This window comes from Oncorhynchus nerka, linkage group LG22 (genome assembly GCF_034236695.1).
Source record: "Oncorhynchus nerka isolate Pitt River linkage group LG22, Oner_Uvic_2.0, whole genome shotgun sequence".
Classification (NCBI taxonomy): domain Eukaryota; kingdom Metazoa; phylum Chordata; class Actinopteri; order Salmoniformes; family Salmonidae; genus Oncorhynchus; species Oncorhynchus nerka.
The window spans coordinates 42969013-42990497 of NC_088417.1; the positions used below are offsets into that span (position 1 = coordinate 42969013).

Below are 21485 nucleotides of genomic sequence, written 5' to 3' on the forward strand. Positions count from 1 at the left end.
ATGTTTAAATAGGAGGAATACCCATCCCATTTTAGTTATGCTCTCTAATGCTCTTTTGAGTTCATTGAGAGAGATTTGGGCTCCCAGCGAGGTGGCTTCTGTTGAGAGATTAAGTTCTTAGTCTGGTTCTGATGTTGATTTACTATCAGAGGTGTACAGTTCTTTATAGAAGCAGGAGAATCAGATTAATTTGGGTTCTGATAGTAACTCCTCTCTTTCAGATGTAATTTCTGCTAAATCAGCTAGTTGATCATTACTGCGTACCTTGTTGGCCAGTAAACAACAAAGACGATTGATTACCATTGAAGTCTAACTCGATGGTTGGCAAATTCTGCTCTCTGTCTTATCAATAAATTATGTTCTGTCCTGACTTTGGAAAGAGTAATAGCTACCTGGAATGAAAAGTGTTTGTTCAAAACACTAATGCAGTGAACAACATTTCCAATTCTGACACCTTTTTAATTGTGATTTATTCAACCCAGTTGCATTATTTTTAATCAAACCTTTGTTTGCATTCCATAGAATCCGGGGGTCACCGACTGAATTTTTATTGATGAATTCGTTTAGTTTAAATTTCAAATTGATCACAGAATGTAAAGAAATTAATGTAAAGAAAGAAAGTAGAGTTGTAGATAATAGTCTGAAATCGATTCAGGAGAATGTTTTCTGCTTGTTTGAGTAGAAAGTGAACTCTCTTGCTTTCGGATAATGTGCTCGCCAGGCATCAATGAGTTTGTAATCAGAGAGTAGGTTATATGCTGGAGAACCTTGGTGGCGTGTGGCTTGTTGTCGGTCTTATTAGATCTGTCTTGCATGTCCAAAATAGCATTCATGTCTGTCCCAAAAAACAGATGGAATTGAGTTCATTTTAACCACATGCTGTTCTGTGAATCAAAAAAGCGTACTCATTAATAAAGGAAATTTTACTTCCACTATGGATACATTTAAGGAAAGTGATTCTGCCTTCTTGGTCTTCGCCTTCACCCAAGTTGGTGATTTTGAGTCTCTCTTGTATCATTATGAATAATAATTCATAATAATAATATATATATATATATGTTTTTTTACAAATGAAAAGCTGAAATGTCTAGTCAATAAGTATTAAACCCCTTTGTTATGGCAAGCCTAAATAAGTTAATGAGTGAAAATGTGCTTAACAAGTCACATAATAAATTCCATTGACTCACTCTGTGTTCAATAATAGTGTTTAACATGATTTTTGAATGACTACCTCATCCCTGTACCCCACACATACAGATAATTGTAAGGTCCCTCAGTGGAGCAGTGAATTTGAAACCGATTCAACCAAAAAGACCAGGGAGGTTTTCCAATGCCTCGCAAAGAAGGGCACCTATTGGTAGAAGGGTAAAAATATAAAAATGCAGACATTGAATATCCCTTTGAGCATGGTGACGTTATTAATTACATTTTTGGTGGTTTATCAATAAACACAGTCACTACAAAGATACAAGTGTCCTTCCTAACTCAGTCGCTGGAGAGAATGGAAACCGCTCAGGGATCTCACCATAAGGCCAATGGTGACTTTTTAAAACAGTTACAGAGTTTAATGGCTGTGATAACAGATAACTGAGGATGGATCCACCACATGAAGTGAAGTAACTGAAGTAATACTGCAAAGAAATGAACTGTATGTCCTGGAAACAGTGAGTTTGGGGCAAATACAACACATCACTGAGTACCACTCTTTATATTTTCAAGCATGGTGGTGGGTGCATCATGTTATGGGTATGCTTTTCATCGGCAAGGACTAGGGAGTTGTTTTTAGGAATAGAGCTGAGCACAGCCTAAATCCGAGAGGAAAACCTGGTTCAGTATGCTATTCAACAGACACTGGGAGACAAATTCACCTTTTCAGCAGGACAATAACTTAAAACACCAAATATACATATAAAAGGCCAAATATACACTGGAGTTGCTAAACAAGATGACATTGAATGTTTCTGAGTGGCCGAGTTACAGTTTTGACTTAAATCAATCTTAAATCTATGGCAAGACTTGAAAATGGCTGTCTAGCAATGATCAACAACCAACTTGACAGAGCTTGAAGAATACATTTTTTTGTGCAAATATTGCACAATTCAGGTGTGCAAAGCTCCCAGAAAGACTCACAGCTGTAATCACTGCCAAAGGAGATTCTAACATGTGTAGATTCAGTGGTGTGAATACATATGTAAAAATGTCTGTATATAATTTGCAATACATGTCTAAAAACACATGTTTTAATCTTCCTCACTATTGTGTGTAGTGAGGAAGGGAAAAAAAGAAGACTTAATCCATTATGAATTGAGGCTGCAAACACAACAAAAATGTGGAATAAGTCAAGGGGTATGAATACTTTCTGAAGGCACTGATATAAGCTCATTGATGTGTAACAAAAAAGCAGGAACCACAGGGAAACTCATCCATTGGTCGTTCCCCATCCAGAAGGCCCTACTTGTAAACCCCCCCCAGGTTCTCCTGCCCTGTACTGTCATTACGGAGTTGCAGCGTAGTGGTGAATGTCAGCCTTACACATTGAATCTTTTAAGCAGCATATTTTGTTGGTCTCAAAGTATTCAAAAATAAATCAAGTGAAACATAGGGGGTAGGTTGAAATACTCTGTAAGGTTCCTGATATTTAGTTTAGCGAGAAAGAAATCCCCTTGAGGTTCGTTGATGTTCTGAAGGAATTAATATGCCCACAGATCATTTTCATAATTATGTGTTCATTGTGGATTTTAGTGACAACTCTGCAATTGAGGATTTATTGAAATGTTGCACAAGTCTCAGTTTGAGATGTTCCAAATGTTAGAGCGTTAAAAAAGATCCCTCTTGTAAACATTTTTTTTTTAAAGACAAAGAAAGAAAGGACGTACTGCTGGGCCTTTTTCAGTGAATGTTTCTGGGTTGAAATATTTGCATTACAATGGAATGTTTAAGGAAAAGTGGGGCAATTATTTTACCCCTTTTTGAAAATACACACACCCACACCCTCCACTGATCTGAGGAGGGGGCCTCTGCCTGAGTGCCCAGGACTGATCTCCAGAGGTCAGGGGCCAGGGGTTCTGCATTGTTGGAGCATCTGGCTCCAGGGGGATTCATGTCCAGAGGACATGAGGATTTAGCTGTGACCACCCAGTGAAAGGGAAAAGTGGGAGAGAAGAATATATATATATTTAACCAAGTAAGTTGACTGAGAACACATTCTCATTTACAGCAACGACCTGGGGAATAGTGGCGGGGATGAATGAGACAATTTTAAACTGGGGATGATTAGATGGCCATGATGGTATGAGAGCCAGATTGGGAATTTAGCCAGGACATCCGTTTAACATCCCATCCAAAAGACGGCACCCTACACAGGGCAATGTCCCCAATCACTGCCTTGGAGCATTGGGATATTTGTTTTTTAGACCAAAGGAAAGGGTGCCTCCTATTGGCCCTCCAACACCACTTCCAGCAGCATCTGGTCTCCATCCAGGGACCAACCAGGACCAACCCTGCTTAGCTTCAGAAGCAAGCCAGCAGTAGGATGCAGGGTAGTATGCTGCTGAAGTAGAGTCCTCCGTTGTTAATGACATATTTTTTAGCATCATGATTCCTGTAATAAAGGTGTCTTTCCTGACGCTTTACCTGACTTTTTTATTTGCTAGGCCAGGCTGATGTAATGTGCGAGCCTCTTACTCTCTTCCCCCTTGTTGTCCCCCTCGTGTATAATATTTCAAAATGCGATTGCTGGGAAAAAACTACTTTGGAAGCAACTCGTTTTCCATATTAAAGAGAAGTCTCTGCTTTCCGTGGGTATAATTTGTATTTCTCAATAATTTTTTATTTTTTATTGAGCTCCATGCACACTGTTTTTCAATGAAGATATCTGATATGGCTTTGAAATACGGAGAGCGTGAAATTACGCATCAGCCATCACAAGTGCCCAGGCCTGATCTCCAGAGGTCAAGAGCCAGGGGTCCTGCATTGTTGGAGCATCTGACTCCAGAGGGAGATGCTTGAGGATTTAGCTGTGACCAGTTTCACACCAAGTGGGGGGGGGGTAGAATCCTCAGTCGTTAATTGCATATATTCAAGGTTCATTTGTCGCTAGACCATATAGGAATGTCTTGTTTGCACATTTACAAAATGTATCAAATCGTTTTTAATTTACACTGCTCAAAAAAATAAAGGGAACACTAAAATAACACATCCTAGATATGAATGAATGAAATATTCTTAAATACTTTTTTCTTTACATAGTTGAATGTGCTGACAACAAAATCACACAAAAATTATCAATGGAAATCAAATTTATCAACCCATGGAGGTCTGGATTTGGAGTCACACTCAAAATTAAAGTGGAAAACCACACTACAGGCTGATCCAACTTTGATGTAATGTCCTTAAAACAAGATGAGGCTCAGTAGTGTGTGTGGTCTCCACGTGCCTGTATGACCTTCCTACAACGCCTGGGCATGCTCCTGAGGTGGCGGATTGTCTCCTGAGGGATCTCCTCCCAGACCTGGACTAAAGCATTCGCCAACTCCTGGACAGTCTGGTGCAATGTGGCGTTGGTGGATGGAGCGAGACATGATGTCCCAGATGTGCTCAATTGGATTTAGGTCTGGGGAACGGGCGGGCCAGTCCATAGCATCAATGCCTTCCTCTTGCAGGAACTGCTGACACACTCCAGCCACATGAGGTCTAGCATTGTCTGGCATTAGGAGGAACCCAGGGCCAACCGCACCAGCATATGGTCTCACCAGGGGTCTGAGGATCTCATCTCGGTACCTAATGGCAGCCAGGCTACCTCTGGCGAGCACATGGAGGGCTGTTGCGCCCCCCAAAGACATGCCACCCCCACACCATGACTGACCCACCGCCAAACCGGTCATGCTGGAGGATGTTGCAGGCAGCAGAACGTTCTCCACGGCGTCTCCAGACTCTGTCACATGCTCAGTGTGAACCTGCTTTCATCTGTGAAGATCACAGGGTGCCAGTGGCGAATTTGCCAATCTTGGTGTTCTCTGGCAAATGCCAAACGTCCTGCACGGTGTTGGGCTGTAAGAACAACCCCCACCTGTGGACATCGAGCCCTCATACCACCCTCACGGAGTCTGACCGTTTGAGCAGACACATGCACATTTGTGGCCTGCTGGAGGTCATTTTGCAGGGCTCTCTCAGTGCTCCTCCTGCTCCTCCTTGCACAAAGGCGGAGGTAGCGGTCCTGCTGCTGGGTTGTTGCCCTCCTACGGCCTCCTCCACGTCTCCTGATGTACTGGCCTGTCTCCTGGTAGCGCCTCCATGCTCTGGACACTACGCTGACAGACACAGCAAACCTTCTTGCCACAGCTCGCATTGATGTGCCATTCTGGATGAGCTGCACTACCTGAGCCACTTGTGTGGGTTGTAGACTCCGTCTCATGCTACCACTAGAGTGAAAGCACCGCCAGCATTCAAAAGTGACCAAAACATCTGCCAGGAGGCATAGGAACTGAGAAGTTGTCTGGTCACCACCTGCAGAACCACTCCTTTATTGGGGGTGTCTTGCTAAATGCCTATAATTTCCACCTGTTGTCTATTCCATTTGCACAACAGCATGTGAAATGTATTGTCAATCAGTGTTGCTTCCTAAGTGGACAGTTTGATTTCACAGAAGTGTGATTGACTTGGAGTTACATTGTGTTGTTTAAGTGTTCCCTTTATTTTTTTGAGCAGTGTATTTTATTTCACCTTTTATTTAATCAGGCGGGCCAGTTAAGTTGTCATTTACAACTGCGACCTGGACAAGATAAAACAAAACAGTGCGATAAAAAACAACAAGACAGAGTTGCACATAAACAAACGTACAGTCAATAACACAATAGAAAAATCTATGTACAGTGTGTGCAAATGTAGGGAGGTACGGCAATATATAGGCCATAGAGGTGAAATAATTACAATTGAACATTAACACTGGAGTGATAGATATGCAGATGATGATGTGCAAACAGAGATACTGGAGTGCAAAAGAGCAAGAGGATAAATAAAATGGATGAGGTAGTTGGGTGGGCTATTTACAGATTGGCTGTGTACAGGTACAGTGATCAGTAAGCTGCTCTGACAGCTGACGCTTAAAGTTAGAGAGGGAGATATAAGACTCCAGCTTCAGTGATTTTTGTAATTTGTTCCAGTCATTGGCAGCAGAGAACTGGAAGGAAAGGTGGCCAAAGAAGAAGCTGGCTTTGGGGATGACCGTGCTGGAGCAAGTGCTATGGGTGGGTGTTGCTATGGTGACCAGTGAGCTGAGATAAGGTGGTGCTTTACCTAGCAAAGACTTATAGATGACCTGGAGCCAGTGGGTCTGGCAACGAATATGTAGTGAGGGCCAGCCAACAAGAGCATACAGGACGCAGTGGTGGGTAGTATATGGGGCTTTGGTGACAAAACGGATGGCACTGTGATAGACTACATCCAGTTTGCTGAGTAGAGTGTTGGAGGCTATTTTATAAATGACATCGCTAAAGTCAAGGATCGGTAGGATAGTCAGTTTTACGAGGGTATGTTTGGCAGCATGAGTGAAGTGGGCTTTGTTGCGAAATAGGAAGATGATTCTAGATTTAATTTTGGATTGGAGATGCTTAATGTGAGTCTGGAAGGAGAGTTTACAGTCTAACCAGACACCTAGGTATTTGTAGTTGTCCACATATTGTAAGTCAGAACCGTCCAGAGTAGTGATGCTAGACAGGTGGGAGGGTGCGGGCAGTAATCGGTTGAAGAGCATGCATTTAGTTTTACTAGCATTTAAGAGCAGTTGGAGGCCACGGAAGGAGTGTTATATGGCATTGAAGCTCCCCTGGAGGTTTGTTAACACAGTGTCGAAAGAAGGGCAAGAAGAATACAGAATGGTGTCGTCTTGAGATAAACTTTTGTTATTGACCAAATACTTATTTTCCACCATAATTTGCAAATAAATTCATAAAGAATCCTACAATGTGATTTTCTGGATTCTTTTTCTCATTTTGTCTGTCATAGTCTAAGTGTACCTATGATGAAAATTGCAGGCCTTTTTAAGTCGAAGAACTTTCACAATTGGTGGCTGACTAAATACTTTTTTGCCCCACTGTAGGTCTATAACAGTTTGGGTCTAGAGTGTCTTCCCCTTTGAAGAGGGGGATGACAGCGGCAGCTTTCCAATCTTTGGGGATCTCAGACGATACGAAAGAGAGGTTTAACAGGCTAGTAATAGGGGTTGCAACAATTTCGGTGGATAATTTTAGAAAGAGAGGGTCCAGATTGTCTAGCTCAGCTGATTTGTAGGAATCCAGATTTTGCAACTCTTTCAGAACACCAGCTGTCTGGATTTTGGTGAAGGAGAAGCGAGGGGGAGGGGGCTTGGGCGAGTTGCTGCAGGGGGGTGCAGAGCTGTTGGCCCGGTTAGGGGTAGCCAGGTGGAAAGCATGGCCAGCGGTAGAAAAATGCTTATTGAAATTATCGATTATCGTAGATTTATCGGTGGAGACCGTGTTTCCTAGCCTCAGTGCAGTGGTCAGCTGGGAGGAGGTGCTCTTGTTCTCCATGGACTTTAGTGTCTCAACTTTTTGGAATTATTTCTACAGGATGCAAATTTCTGTTTGAAAAATCTAGCCTTAGCTTTCCTAACGGTCTGAGTATATTGGTTTCTGACTTCCCTGAAAAGTTGCGGGAGCTATTCGATGCTAATGCAGAACGCCACAGGATGATTTTGTGCTGGTCAAGGGCAGTCAAGTCTGAAGTGAACCAAGGGCTATATCTGTTCTTAGTTCTACATTGGGACATGCTTTTAATGGGGCATGCTTATTTTTGTTTGAATAGAATGGGTATTATTTAAGCAATAAGGCTCGAGGGGATGTAGTACATGTCCAATATACCATGGCTAAGGGCTGTTCTTATGTACGACGCAACGCAGAGTGCCTGGATACTGCCCTTAGCCGGTGAATGTTGACAATATACCGCAAATCCCGGAGGTGCCTTATTGCTATTGGAAACTGCTTACCAATGTAGTTAGAGCAGTAAAACTACCCGTGGTATACGGTCTGATTATACTACGGCTTTCAGCCAATTAACATTCAGGTCTCGAAAAACCCAGTTTATTATAAGTTATGAATTATACATCTATAAGCACTCTTCACAAACAAAATCACTCCATCTACAAAATGTGTTCAATTTTCACTCACTGTAACACCATCTCCCCTCCAGGTAAGTTTGAAGAGAAGGAGGACCGTGTACCAAAGCTGGAGCAGCTAAACTCTCTGGGCTTCATGTGTAGCCTGAACCTGTCACTGAGCAGGAAGGACCTGGTAAAGATGGAGCTGCTCCTCTTAGAGACGTTTGGCTGGAACTTGTGTATGCCCACGCCTGCACACTTCATAGACTACTACCTCCATGCCGCTGTACAGGAGGGAGAACTGCACAACGGCTGGCCCCTCTCCTCCCTCAGTAAGACCAAAGCCTTCATGGACAAGTACACACACTACTTCCTGGAAGTCTCACTGCAAGGTGAGGATGAGATTGGGAGTAGGGCTGTGGCAGTCATGATATTTTGTCAGCTGGTTATTGTCATGCAAAAGACTGCCGGTCTCACGGTTGTTGACCGTTAATTAACAGACACGTTTAGCATTTCCAGACCTCCACGTATACAAGCCACTGCTGCGTGCCGTTGGAATATCCACATTTTAAAAAAGTATATATCAATTCAATATACACCCTCACATTAAATCCATTATTTGTTTTAGGCAGATCTGAAAGAACATTATGATACGAAGCAAATGTATTTCAGAAGAATAGAATAAGAGTTGGCCTACTGTAGGCCTATGTTATCTTGCAATGCTCAATGCTGTGTTCATTTAGCTGACAAGATAGTCCCGTTCCATGACTTTATATGATTTTATAGTAAGAAGAATATAATTGAACTTAGCTGAATAAAATAGAAAGGATATTTTTCCAATTCCGGAGTGAGGGTGCATATGAAGTGGCTATGTTGAGCGTAAAAGTGATCATTCAAAACAAGTCCGATACCTTAGTTATTTGGAAACTTCAGTTGTGAATGATAGATCCCTTAGAATGCCTTCGAAATCAAAACGTATATGGGCTGCATGATGTGACTGTAGGCTGTTGATGATTTGAGAAAGTCGCCCCCCCCCCCCAAAAAAAAGAGCTTGCCCTGTGTTCCTTGCCTCAGGCTTCACACACTGTTCTCTCATTAAGTGATCATATTTTCACCTGTCAGACTATTCTCAATTTAATCTTGTCTTTACTAATATGTAAAAAAAAATATATAAAAATAAAGCTGAGAAATACGTATAGTAACAACTGGGATCCTCCAATTTTTTGTGGGAACCATCAAAACTCTTGCTTTCACACAGGATTATAGAAATGTCTGGGCTCATAAGAACACTTATTTCACTCCATGCATCATCCACTGTTTTGAGGAGCACTCTCTCACTGCGCGACAGATGATATTTCGCCCAAACTCTGTATGCCATGGGCTCTCCAACCCTGTTCCTGCAGCTACCCAGAGCTTAATTTGGGAAACCAAGTGAAATATGTTTGGGAACATCGATAGTAACATCTTTTCACAACTAAACATATTTCATTAAACGTTTGACAGGCCCTTTGTGTGCTCGTATAGGCTAGCTAGACCAATTATGTACCAAAGATCACATCAATTTTATGTTTTTCTGCCATGTGTAATATGCGTAGTATGCGGTAGGCTATGTATTGTATAATGGCACAATCATTATTTTAATTCAGTTTTTTTGTTCGGGCTTGGGCTCATATATAGGCCTATGCATAAGCTTTAATATACATCTGGGTGTTTGAATGAATCATCACCTTAGAAAGCGCTGTCCATTTTGTTGTGTTAGGATTTCAAACAACATCCACATCGACCATGTTTTTCCACTCAGTTTCAACCTGTTGTTGAATTTCTTTCTTCAAATTGATCATCACAATACGGTCACCGCAACAGCCCTGATTAGGAGTGCCCAAGAATGGAAGTCCATAAAGTGACTGCAGTGGGTGGTCTTATGGGCAAGACAATTGCTCTCTATGGTGGGGCCATTCGTTGCTGAGTAAATGAGTGAGACTGATGATCTCTGTGTTTGTGCGTCTCAGACCATGCCTTCCTCGGCTTCCGACCGTCCCAGGTGGCGGCAGCCTGCATTGCGGCGTCCCGCATCTGTCTCCAGATCACCCCAAGCTGGACCACCGTTCTCCACCTGCTCACCGGATACTCCTGGGAGCCCCTCACCCCCTGCATCGAGCTCATGCTGCTGTAAGACTCCACTTCTGCTTTACATAATGTGCTGTACACACACATTAATCTGGTCATTAGTCGGATTCCGAGTCACCTGTTTTGAGTTTACACTTCATCAGGTAGTGAAGAAGCACCAATTGACTTAGGGCTATGTATAATATTTGTGCACATAAAGAGGAAGGCCAATTCATCTCTATTAAACAAAACAATCTGAAAGTTCTGGAGTCCTATTTTGACATGCTATATGTCATCTATTGTGAATTACTTTATAATGACTTTAGATGATGATGACTAAAATGTATTCTGTTGTGTGACGCTGCTAAAACTTTTTGTTGTTGGGTGCCACCAACTGCAGAAGTTGGGAAAATGTTAGTCTGGAGCCCTGAACAGACAAAACATTTTGCTACCGAATCTGACTAATGAATACACCCCATGTTTACTGACATCTGCTTACACTTAGTTTATCCTCTGCCATTTCTAAACTGTGTAGTTGTATGCTTCCCATGTATGCCCCTTTCCTCCATTTTAATGCAATTTGAGGTTGAAGTTCTACAGCTTTTTCATACTGTCATTACCATTGACCCTTAGTTATTACCTCTGTATGTTGTTTATGTCCATCAGCTAAACGTCATTAAGTAATCATTTTCACTGTTTTTCTCCCTCTAGTGCCCATGACAATGATGTGAAACAAGCCAACAAATCCAAGTCCAAATCTCCGTCTGTCCAGAGTCCTCTCCAACCCCAGGCCCTTCCCTCAACCTCCATGAAACAGCCCTTGTCTACCTCTCAGCAGCTGCTCTTCGAGACAGGTGGATACCAGCAGCAGCTCACCCAGCACTCTACTCCCCTTTCCCAGCTGCACATGCTAGGTGAGTCTCCGACTCTGGGCCCTGTTGGGTCTCGCGACTACCTCCAGGCCCACCAGAGAGGGCTCCTCTCAGGGTCGGTCTCTCAGGGAGTCTTCCCCTCATACCCCAGCTTAGCCTCAGGGCTGCGCTCCTCCCTGCCCCTGCAGGGACCCATCTCCATGCAAGTGTCTCTTGCTGCAGAGCCCCGTCACTGCCTCCCCCTGTCGTACGGGGGAGGCTACCTGGGCTCCCATCACACCTACACAGCGAGCTGCTTCGACAGGTGACGCCAGGAGAGGGAGGACAAACAGAACCTGGGGCAGTCAGTGTCCTCCTCCATCCGTTCTGACCTCATCCACTGGGGACAAAGGAAACCAAAACAAAGAAGCAATGTCAATGCAGATGTTGCTGAGGTCATAATATTGACCTAACAAAAGCCCTACCTATTTGAAATTAGACACTTTGTGATGAGCTGATTACATACAGTACATACTGTTCCCTTCACGTGACTGCTTGCTCTATACTGAGATTGTGAGGCTGGTTTAGCCACTGTGATTCTGCTATCAACTGTGGTTGTGTGGAGCCCCTGCTTCCAAATCAGTTCTCTCAATGTGGGACTGCTGTTTTTTTTTTTTATATACTATTATCTTTCAATGCTGCTGCTTTAAACAAAACTATGACTTTATGATCAGTGAAAAGTGGTCTGTCCTTGGTATTATTTACATGAACTATATCATTTCAGGGTTTGAAGTATTACTTGAAAGAATATGTATTTAAACAGCTGTGTAAATGAATTTCTTTTTTGATGTTGTGTTTTCTTTCTTTTTTCTACTGGGTAAAAACAGTGTGTATTGTAATGTAGGAGATGCCTTGCTATGATTTCTGGTCCATCTTTGGCCTTGGCTGGTGTAGAGTAGTCTCAGTCTTGTTTTGCCTTTCTGGTGCCTCTGGAAGCAGATGGAGCCATGGTTCCCAGGGGAACAGCCACATCCATCCTCTCAGCACATCAAACCACAGGGGAAGAAGTGATGCTTTACTAGCTAGTCCCCAGGGGGGCAAAGCCATGCTTTCTCCTCAGTTAATGTAAATTCTCCTGACTGGTACCATTTCATCTGTATGTCTGACTGAAACCCAGGACAGTCACACAACCCTCACTGGAACAGCTACTGTTGCTGTCCTTGTCACAAGGACCTTGAGCAGTTAATGACACCAGGATCACGTTGGGAAGGCTTATATAGCTTGTAGTTCAGTACCGCTGACATTCTCATCTGGTCATACTACTACTGATGTCCTACCTCACTCTCCAGGGGGGTTGCTATTTGTGTAGTTTTACTGTAATTTACTGTACCTGTAAAATGGACCATGCTTGATCAGATGTAAAGAGTGCCACCAAACATTTATCCTAAATTAGCAAAAGTATAGTTGACCTTTAAAGCTGGGACCCTTAAGGGTGAAACTGCCACGTCTGTTTTGTTGAAAATACAACAAAGAAGTTACTGCAAACAACAACCCCCCCACCATTGCACGTGCGATAGAACAGCTGCATAAAGTGCATTCGGAAAGTATTCACACCCCTTGACTTTGTCCACATTTTGTTACGTTAGTCTTATTCTAAAATGTATTGAAAAATAAATCGATCTATACACAATCTGCACGCACAGTGAGGCAAAGACTTTTGGAGGATAGCCTGGTGTCAAGAAGGGCAGCAAAGAAGCCACTTCTCTCCAGGAAAAGATCAGGGACAGACTGATATTCTGCAAATGGTACAGGGATTGGACTGCTGAGGACTGGGGTAAAGTCATTTTCTCTGATGAATCCCCTTTCCGATTGTTTGGGGCATCCGGATAAAAGCTTGTCCGGAGAAGACAAGGTGAGCGCTACCATCAGTCCTGTTTCATGCCAACAGTAAAGCATCCTGAGAACACACCATGTGTGGGATTGCTTCTCAGCCAAGAGAGTGGGCTCACTCACAATTTTGCTGAAGAACACAGCCATGAATAAAGAATGGTACCAACACATCCTCCGAGAGCAACTTCTCCCAACCATCCAGGAACAGTTTGGTGACGAACAATACCTTTTCCAGCATGATGGAGCACCTTGCCATAAGGCAAAAGTGATAACTAAGTGGCTCGGGGAACAAAACATCGATATTTTGGGTCCATGGCCAGGAAACTCCACAGATTTTAATCCCATTGAGAACTTGTGGTCAATTCTCAAGAGGAGGGTGGACAAACAAAAACCCACAAATTCTGACAAACTCCAAGCATTGATTATGCAAGAATGGGCTGCCATCAGTCAGGATGTGGCCCAGAAGTTAATTGACAGCATGCCAGGGTGGATTGCAGAGGTCTTGAAAAAGAAGGGTCAACACTGCAAATATTGACTCTTTGCATCAACTTCATGTAATTGTCAATAAAAGCCTTTGGCACTAATGAAATGCTTGTAATTATACTTCAGTATTCCATAGTAACTGTCTGACAAAAATATCTGAAGACACTGAAACGGCAAACTTTGTGAATATTAATATTTGTGTCATTCTCAAAACTTTTGGCCACGACTGTATGACTCGGGCTTATATGGAATATGAGCTTGATGTCTGTGTCATGAGTCATGATGCTGCCTTGACGTCTAAATCCAGGCTGGCCAGACATGCTGTTATCGATGGCCAAGTACATGTGGGTCCAGTACCCGGAATAGCTCCGGTTTGATGGAGTAATTAAATATTTTCCACTGATCACATCCTAACCACGATGCCTATCTGCTTCCCCTACTGCTTACAGAGGGCATGAAGAGGCCATGGCCCTGTAGTCTACTGGGTCTCCGATAACAAAACCATCCTCTTGCATACCTTAACTTTTACCTACCTCAATATGTAGTGATACCTATGTTTATTATTTGCTACTTTTTTCATTAGATCAAATGTATGTACATTTAGCTGACTTTAATATTTGATGTACACATTTAATAATTTTTTGTCCAGTTCTTTTTTTTTCTCCAAACCATTTTTTCCCCCTCACAGTATCTGCACATGTGCACGGGTTTGCTTCATACTGTTACAGCGTGGTAGCTACGGGACCAAAACAGCAGAGAAGTTGAGCCTTGCTCTTCAACGCTCCTAGTAGTCGCGGGAAATGTATCCACTATGCTGTTTACGTCATATCACTGACTCTACCTGTAACTTTTTTGTTGTTGTTTTATGTTGGAATATATGAAGAGCTCAATGCACCATCAAAGACCAAACTATCTTGTGTGATATGTAGGCTACTGATTGGTCATTTTAGTTAAGACTACTTTCAATCACACCGCCATCTTATTGTGTTGTTTTAAAGCACACTTTCTTTCTTTTTGCAAATGCTTTGTAGTACTTGTGTTAACTGCTTGGAAAGGCAGTGGATTTCTTTACCTGAATGAAAATGTTGCACATTGCAACCACCTAGAAGCATCAACTCTTGAAATCCAAATGGACCAACTACATCTACCCTGATGGATCAATAACAGCTATGTGCATTTGTGCAGGAGAAGCACATATTGGGGAAGGGGAATCGGTGTTTACTCTGTCAAATGAGTTGCAAATAAAACAGTTTACAAAAGCCAGACTGACATGATCGTTTCTTCACCCTTTGTTTTTCATGTTTGTAGAGAATATCCTGTAGATGTGTATAGCAAGCCTTTGAAGTCGATTAGCATACCCCCAGGGGGAATAGTTTAATATGAATGTCTCAATTCATTGCACATGAAAAGCTATTCAACGGGGGAAGAGGAGCTCCACCCTCTACCACTAACCCCCTCCCCAGCCTCCCCTGAATCTCCCTTCCTCTACAGACCTCAAGACAATGGAGGAGAACCCTATCCCTAATTTCTACCCTCCCTTTGCCACTAAACAAATAGTTAAGAAACTGGAGACTATTGATACTGTAGGCCTTGCAAAGTGTAAAGAAACTGTAAGTAATCATTGCAAATTAAAAATGTAAAACATGTTAGTCTCTCAAAATACAAACCACAGCTGAAAGACAAAATAAGGAAGTACAAGCCATGCACAGTCCAAAATATAATAACATTTGCCTTTAGAAATCTAACACTCACACTTGACCCCCTCTTTTCTTTTTCAGAAATGGACATCTTAATTTTCAGAGGATTTCTGAGATGTTTTGTAACATCCTTTGTGTCCTGTGTTCATTCACTTCACAGATCATAAAGTTGTACAACATTTTTCATTAGTGAAAAACCGTGGGAGAGGAAAATATATTTATAATCCAATGATAGGAAAGGGAGGTTATAGTAGCCTCTCCTTCTTTGGACGGATCGGTAGGGGGTACTGAAGGCAGTCCCAGGAGGTGGGAAGTGGGGACTCTGGAGTAGGCAAGGGGGGTTGGGTAATGGATAATTCTCGCTAGCTTTGTTTACAAAGCAGAGAGGGGAGGGGCTGGCTGGTTACAAAGAGAGGGGAACACTCATTCACCCCAGATATCCCTATATCTGTCTATTGTTTTGTAACTATCCCAGAGAGCTTAATTGCTCTAAACTCAGTATGCATGAACATCCTAAGAGAGTGTGGCACACAAACCTGTTGTTTGCTTGTTAATGTTTAATCCTAAAACATAACAATGTACATCTATCATGGTGGAAATGGAAAAACCAACTGGTTTCCAGATTCTATTCTACACACTGCTTAATCTTGATGTTATAGGGTATGAATCTTTCTAGCAAACTCTTGAAAACTATTCTTTCAACCTTTTATTAAAGTTGCTACTGAATTGTATTGTGTTTAAAGATAGTTTGCCTGCCCCCCAACCCTACCCAATGGTTGTCCCATAATAAATGTAGTGACATTTGTCAAGAGGTTTTCCTTTACCATTATGTGGCAAACGTCATCAAGCATAGGAGAGACACAAAGACCAAGGGCAGCAGGTTGGCTAAGCAGTCTTACTTTATTTACTGATTATTCCGTTAGTTTTTTTGCTAATGGCACGGTCACAATGTGTTTAGATCTTCTTGCTGGTTCTTTTCAGCACGACTGAGCCCGCGATTGAGGTCTAAGCAGGGGGAAAAATACACAAAACATTACTTGAACTTGCCAAAATGTATTTTTTCTTCTCCCCTCTAATATACACCGTCTTCTGCAAAGTGCCACTTTTACTTACCTCAATCAGCTTTCCTCCGCTGATTTCAGATGTGTGGTGGTAGTTGGGGAATTTCGTGCTCAGCTTGCCCCCCTCCATTGTAACTGTGGCCTGAAATGGATGGACACAAATGCTATTTATTCATACTATAATTTGTTAAACCAACAATCTGTTAGTTTCATCTAGATTCTAGATTACAATACATGCATCTGAGTTCCCCTATTATAAATATTAATTGAACCTATATTTAACAAGGCAAGTCAGTTAAAAACAAACTCTTATTTTCAATGACGTGGTGCCCTTACGGGACTCCCAATCACGGCTGGTTGGGATACAGCCTGGATTTGAACCAGGGTGTCTGTAGTGATGCCTCTAGCACTGAGATGCAGTGCCTTAGACCGCTGCGCCACTCGGGAGCCCCCTAGACAATTTTTTACTACAGTGACTATATGAGACTTTTGTCTGAAGTATTATATTACAGAAGCTTACACAACAGACACCAGGATAGGATTTCTTTTTAAATGAATTCCTGATCTGAACTGACTGAAAGTTGTATGACACATCATAGAGATTTTTACCTTGAACTTTTTCCCTCCAATAGTCTCCATGTCACATTCCTGGTCAATGACAAACTTGTTGCTGATGGTCTTGTTTGTGGGATAGAGCTGGGACCATGAGAACACATTGCCATTCTGCACCACCTCAGTAATGAGCTTGTAGTCACGACCCTTCTCAATGATGTCATCAGGGATGCCTTGGATTACAAGAAAATATGTAGTTAGACTAGGGGTAATGAGGCAATTGTGAATCATATTCTCATGTCCGAGCACCGTAGTTTGTCTATACTACTACTGCTAATCCCCATTGAATGTGCAGTGATGTGAATACATCCATTTCAATATATTGCATTAAACCAATTGAATTCAAGATGTCAAGACAAAGACTAAGGCTTTCATAGGCTTACTATTACTTTATAAAGGTGGTTATTGAACTTGAATAAATGTCTTACCAAGGAGCTTGCAGAATTCATCGTATCCTTCCTGGGACTCAGTTTCCCATTTTCCAGCGAAGGCCATGGTGTACAGAAAGCAAAGGAGAGGTAAAGGAGAGGGAGAAGCAGTTCCAAGACCAGCAGGGAAGAGTCAGGTACTGAGTGACAACCTGTCCCTCTTTAAATAGACATGGCAACCATCTCCGCCCTTCTTTCATTACAATGGGTACATCACTACGCCATAAACTTTTATGGTGCCATCAGAGAGTTGGTGACCATGGGGTCACTCACCTTTGGCACATAATCTACTACTGTATCTGGGGGACAAAAACACCTGATTATTAACAGTATTTCAATACTACATCAATGGCAACATAGAGGACCAAAATGCCCTCAGAACAGAGGACATGATTGGACCATACAATCCCTCCTTTAATTTGTTAATCAACAGTGAATTACATGGTGAGTTTACAGTCTGCCTCAGTCGGGGACCTAAGGCTGCCATACATGACACAGGTTCTGAATCAACAACAGCTTCTCCTTGTCTGTTTAGTTATCCATTAGGAGTGTTGCCATAATCTCTATGACAGCTACAGAGCATTACTCTGCATTTTCCACCTTTGACCAAAGATCCTATGATGAGACCAGACATAGAACTTGGCAGCAAACAATATCAGCTCATGGAGGACAGTAAGCTCGTTACACCACCGCCAAAACACCAGGGATAATCGTCAGGGGTGGACAGTCTGTTCGAGCACATCGGAAACACACATACACACACCTAGCCTCTGAGACCTTTCCAAAAAATGCACGCCCACAAATTCAGTGTTCCACTTGTACATCAAACTTCCTACGGCTCCTATTTTTAGATGCTACTCAGTGCAAGTCCCAGCACTTGCCAAAAACTATGCAGAAATACACACAACACATTCTTATATCAGCGCGTTTTTAAATTCAAAAGGCGTTGGTGAGAAAGGGACACATGCAGGTCAATACCCTTAAAGTCATAAGGGTTAAACCCCACTGCTCATCCAAGAACCTCTACTAAAGAGTATGCCTTTTCAAAATGCAAGCCACAAGACTGAATACATCTCACACTTTTGCATTTCTTGTAGATCCAAATCTCGATGTGATTAACTATGAAATTACACTGAGTGTACAAAACATTATGAACACCTGCGCTTTCCATGACAGACTGACAAGGTGAATGCTATGATCCCTTATTGATGTCACTTGTTAAATCCACGTCAGTCAGTGTAGAAGAAGGGAAATAAGGATTGAGACAATTGAAATATGGATTGTGTATGTGTGCCATTCAGAGGTTGAATGGGAAAGACAAAATATTGAAGTGCCTTTGAACATGGTATGGTAGTAGGTACCAGGCACATTGGTTTGTCTCAAGAACTGCAACGCTGCTGGGTTTTTCACAGTCAACAGTTTCCACGTGTATCAAGAATGGTCCACCACCCAAAGGACATCCAGCCAACTTGACACAAATCTGTGAAGCATTGGAGTCAACCTGGGTGCAACTCAATCCGGTCCAACTCAATATTAGGAAGGTGTTCTTAATGTTTTGTACACTCAGTGTATTTTCAGGTAAATTACACAATCCAGTGGATGAGCTATGCAGTGCTTATGGCATGGGCAGAAAGTCACAGTAAATATTGTAGACATGCTTGATGAGATGGTGCCATACGTGTTGACATACTTGAATAACTTACAGTTGAAGTTGTAAGTTTACATACATCTTAGCCAAATACATTTAAACTCAGTTTTCCACAATTACTCACATTTAATCATAGTAAACATTTGCTGTCTTAGGTCAGTTAGGATCACCACTTTATTTTAAGAATGTGAAATGTCATAATAAGAGTAGAGATAATGATTTATTTCAGCTTTTACTTCTTTCATCACATTCCCAGTGGGTCAGAAGTTTACATACACTCAATTAGTATTTGGTAGCATTGCCTTCAAATTGTTTAACTTGAGTCAAGCTTGTGAAGCCTTTCACAAGCTTCCCATAACAAGTTGGATGAAGTTTGGCCCATTCCTCCTGACAGAGATGGTGCAACTGAGTCAGGTTTGTAGGCCTCCTTGCTTGCACACGCTTTTTCAGTTCTGTGCACAAGTGTTCTATAGGATTGAGGTCAGGGCTTTGTGATGGCCAATCCAATACCTTGACTTTGTTGTCCTTAAGCCATTTTGCCACAACTTTGGAAGTCTGCTTGGGGTCATTGTCCATTTGGAAGACCCATTTACGACTAAGCTTTAACTTCCTGACTGATGTCTTGAGATGTTGCTTCAATATATCCACTTAAATTTTCCTCCCTCATGATCTCATCTATTTTGTGAAGTGCACCAGTCCCTCCTGCAGCAAAGCACCCCCACAACATTATGCTGCCACTATCGTGCTTCACGGTTGGGATGGTGTTCTTCGGCTTGCAAGCTTCACCCTTTTTCCTCCAAACATAACGATGGTCATTATGGCCAAACAGTTCTATTTTTGTTTCATCAGACCAGAGGACATTTCTCCAAAAAGTATGATATTTGTCCCTGTGTGCAGTTGCAAACCGTAGTCTGGCTTTGTACGGCGGTTTTGGAGCAGTGGCTTCTTCCTTGCTGAGCAGCCTTTCAGGTTAGGACTCGTTTTACTGTGGATATAGATACTTTTGTACCTGTTTCCTCCAGCATCTTCACAAGGTCCTTTGCTGTTGTTCTGGGATTGATTTGCACTTTTTGCACCAATGTACATTCATCTCTAGGAAACAGAACGCGTCTTCTTCTTGAGCGGTATGATGGCTGCGTCGTCCCATGGTGTTTATACTTGCGTACTATTGTTTGTACAGATTAACATGGTACCTTCAGGCGTTTGGAAATTGCTCCCAAGGATGAACCAGACTTGTGGAGGTCTAGTTTTTTTTCTTGGTTGATTTCTTTTGATTTTCCCATGATGTCAAGCAAAGAGGCACTGAGTTTGAAGGTAAGCCTTGAAATACATCCACAGGTACACCTCCAATTGACTCAAATTATGTCAATTAGCCTATCAGAAGCTTCTAAAGAGATATCATCATTTTCTGGAATTTTAAAGGCACAAGCTGTTTTAAGCCACAGTCAATTTAGTGAATGTAAACTTTTGACCCACTGGAATTGTGATACAGTGAATTTAGTGAAATAATCTGTCTGTAAACATTTGTTGGAAAAATGACTTGTGTCATGCACAAAGTAGATGTCCTAAACGACTTGCCCAAACTATAGTTTGGAAGAAATTTGTGGAATGGTTGAAAACCGAGTTTTAATGACTCCAACCTAAGTGTATGTAAACTTTCGACTTCAACTGTATGTAATAAGATCCACATTTTTATATCTACCCTACTGTTGGCTACTATTTTTGATAGTTCATTGAATTACGTAATGCTCATCTAAATGTAAGAAAATGCTCATGTGAAATTCTTAAAAAATGTAAATGAATATAGGATCAAGGATCAAGTAAGTTTATTCAGGTATTGGTTACTCATTGACTCATACTGTATTACCTTTGATTTCAACACTTGAGTCGTTGTTGTACTATGCCAAGATAACACATAAAACTCTTTCATGATTATTTTCTCAACAGTGTCCTTCAGCACAGAGCTAAATCATTTTATTCTCCCCCAAGGGTTGAATCAGTTTGAAGAGTGTATAACACACTGAAACATAAACTTTTATAGTGCACCATACTACTTAAGTACCCCTTACCAATGACAAATGTCATACAATCTTTCTCTGTCAGAAGTCATTTTTGTAAGGTGATACTCGCAAAAGGGGTACTATGGTATCTCTTATGGATAATCTCTAATTCACACAAAGGACACACATGTAACACAAATGCTCTTCCTCAACTGAAAATGTGTTTCAGCTGCCTTGTCAAGTAATACTATTATCTTCCATCCACCCCCATATAATATCCAATGGTATTTCCTGCTGAGATGCTTTGACAGTGCTTTTCAGAGTAACCACCTTAAGCTCAGGTCAAAAGTTCGCTGTGAACACATTAGGCCTAGGAGTGTATGCTATAGGCCAAGATCTATATGAGGGGTGTATTTCAGACACTGCTGGTACTGCTGTAAAAATACTGTAAAGTATCCATTGAATAATATGGATAAGGGATATATAGCAATGCATTATATTTATAGAATTGATCCATTCAGATACACTTTTTATGCAGATGTAAACAGGATCCTCATTTTTGGATCCTATTTTTAGAAACTGTGGTATACATAGAC

The 21485-nt window shown here is 41.8% G+C and overlaps 2 protein-coding genes across 3 annotated transcripts in view; one reads left to right on the forward strand and one right to left on the reverse strand.

Annotated features, from left to right (window-relative positions):
• ccnjl (cyclin J-like) overlaps positions 1 to 14773 on the forward strand; it is a 33532-nt gene extending 18759 nt beyond the window's left edge. Inside the window, exons 4-6 of one of the 2 annotated variants that reach the window (XM_029626977.2) lie at positions 8206 to 8505; positions 10123 to 10282; positions 10931 to 14772. In XM_029626977.2, coding sequence (XP_029482837.1) covers positions 8206 to 8505; positions 10123 to 10282; positions 10931 to 11399 — 929 coding nt within the window. In that variant the 3' untranslated portion in view covers positions 11400 to 14772. Of the gene's footprint in view, positions 1 to 8205; positions 8506 to 10122; positions 10283 to 10930 lie in introns of both variants that reach the window. The other variant, XM_065007174.1, reaches the window with a different exon arrangement.
• Positions 14774 to 16021: 1248 nt separating this feature from the next.
• Positions 16022 to 17388, reverse strand: LOC115105233 (gastrotropin-like). Its single transcript, XM_029626998.2, has 4 exons — positions 17242 to 17388; positions 16811 to 16986; positions 16254 to 16343; positions 16022 to 16145 (listed from the first exon to the last, which is right to left on the reverse strand). The coding sequence occupies exons 1-4, from the start codon at positions 17306 to 17308 to the stop codon at positions 16095 to 16097; spliced, it is 384 nt and encodes a 127-aa protein (XP_029482858.1). The 5' UTR covers positions 17309 to 17388; the 3' UTR covers positions 16022 to 16094.
• Positions 17389 to 21485: the final 4097 nt, after the last annotated feature.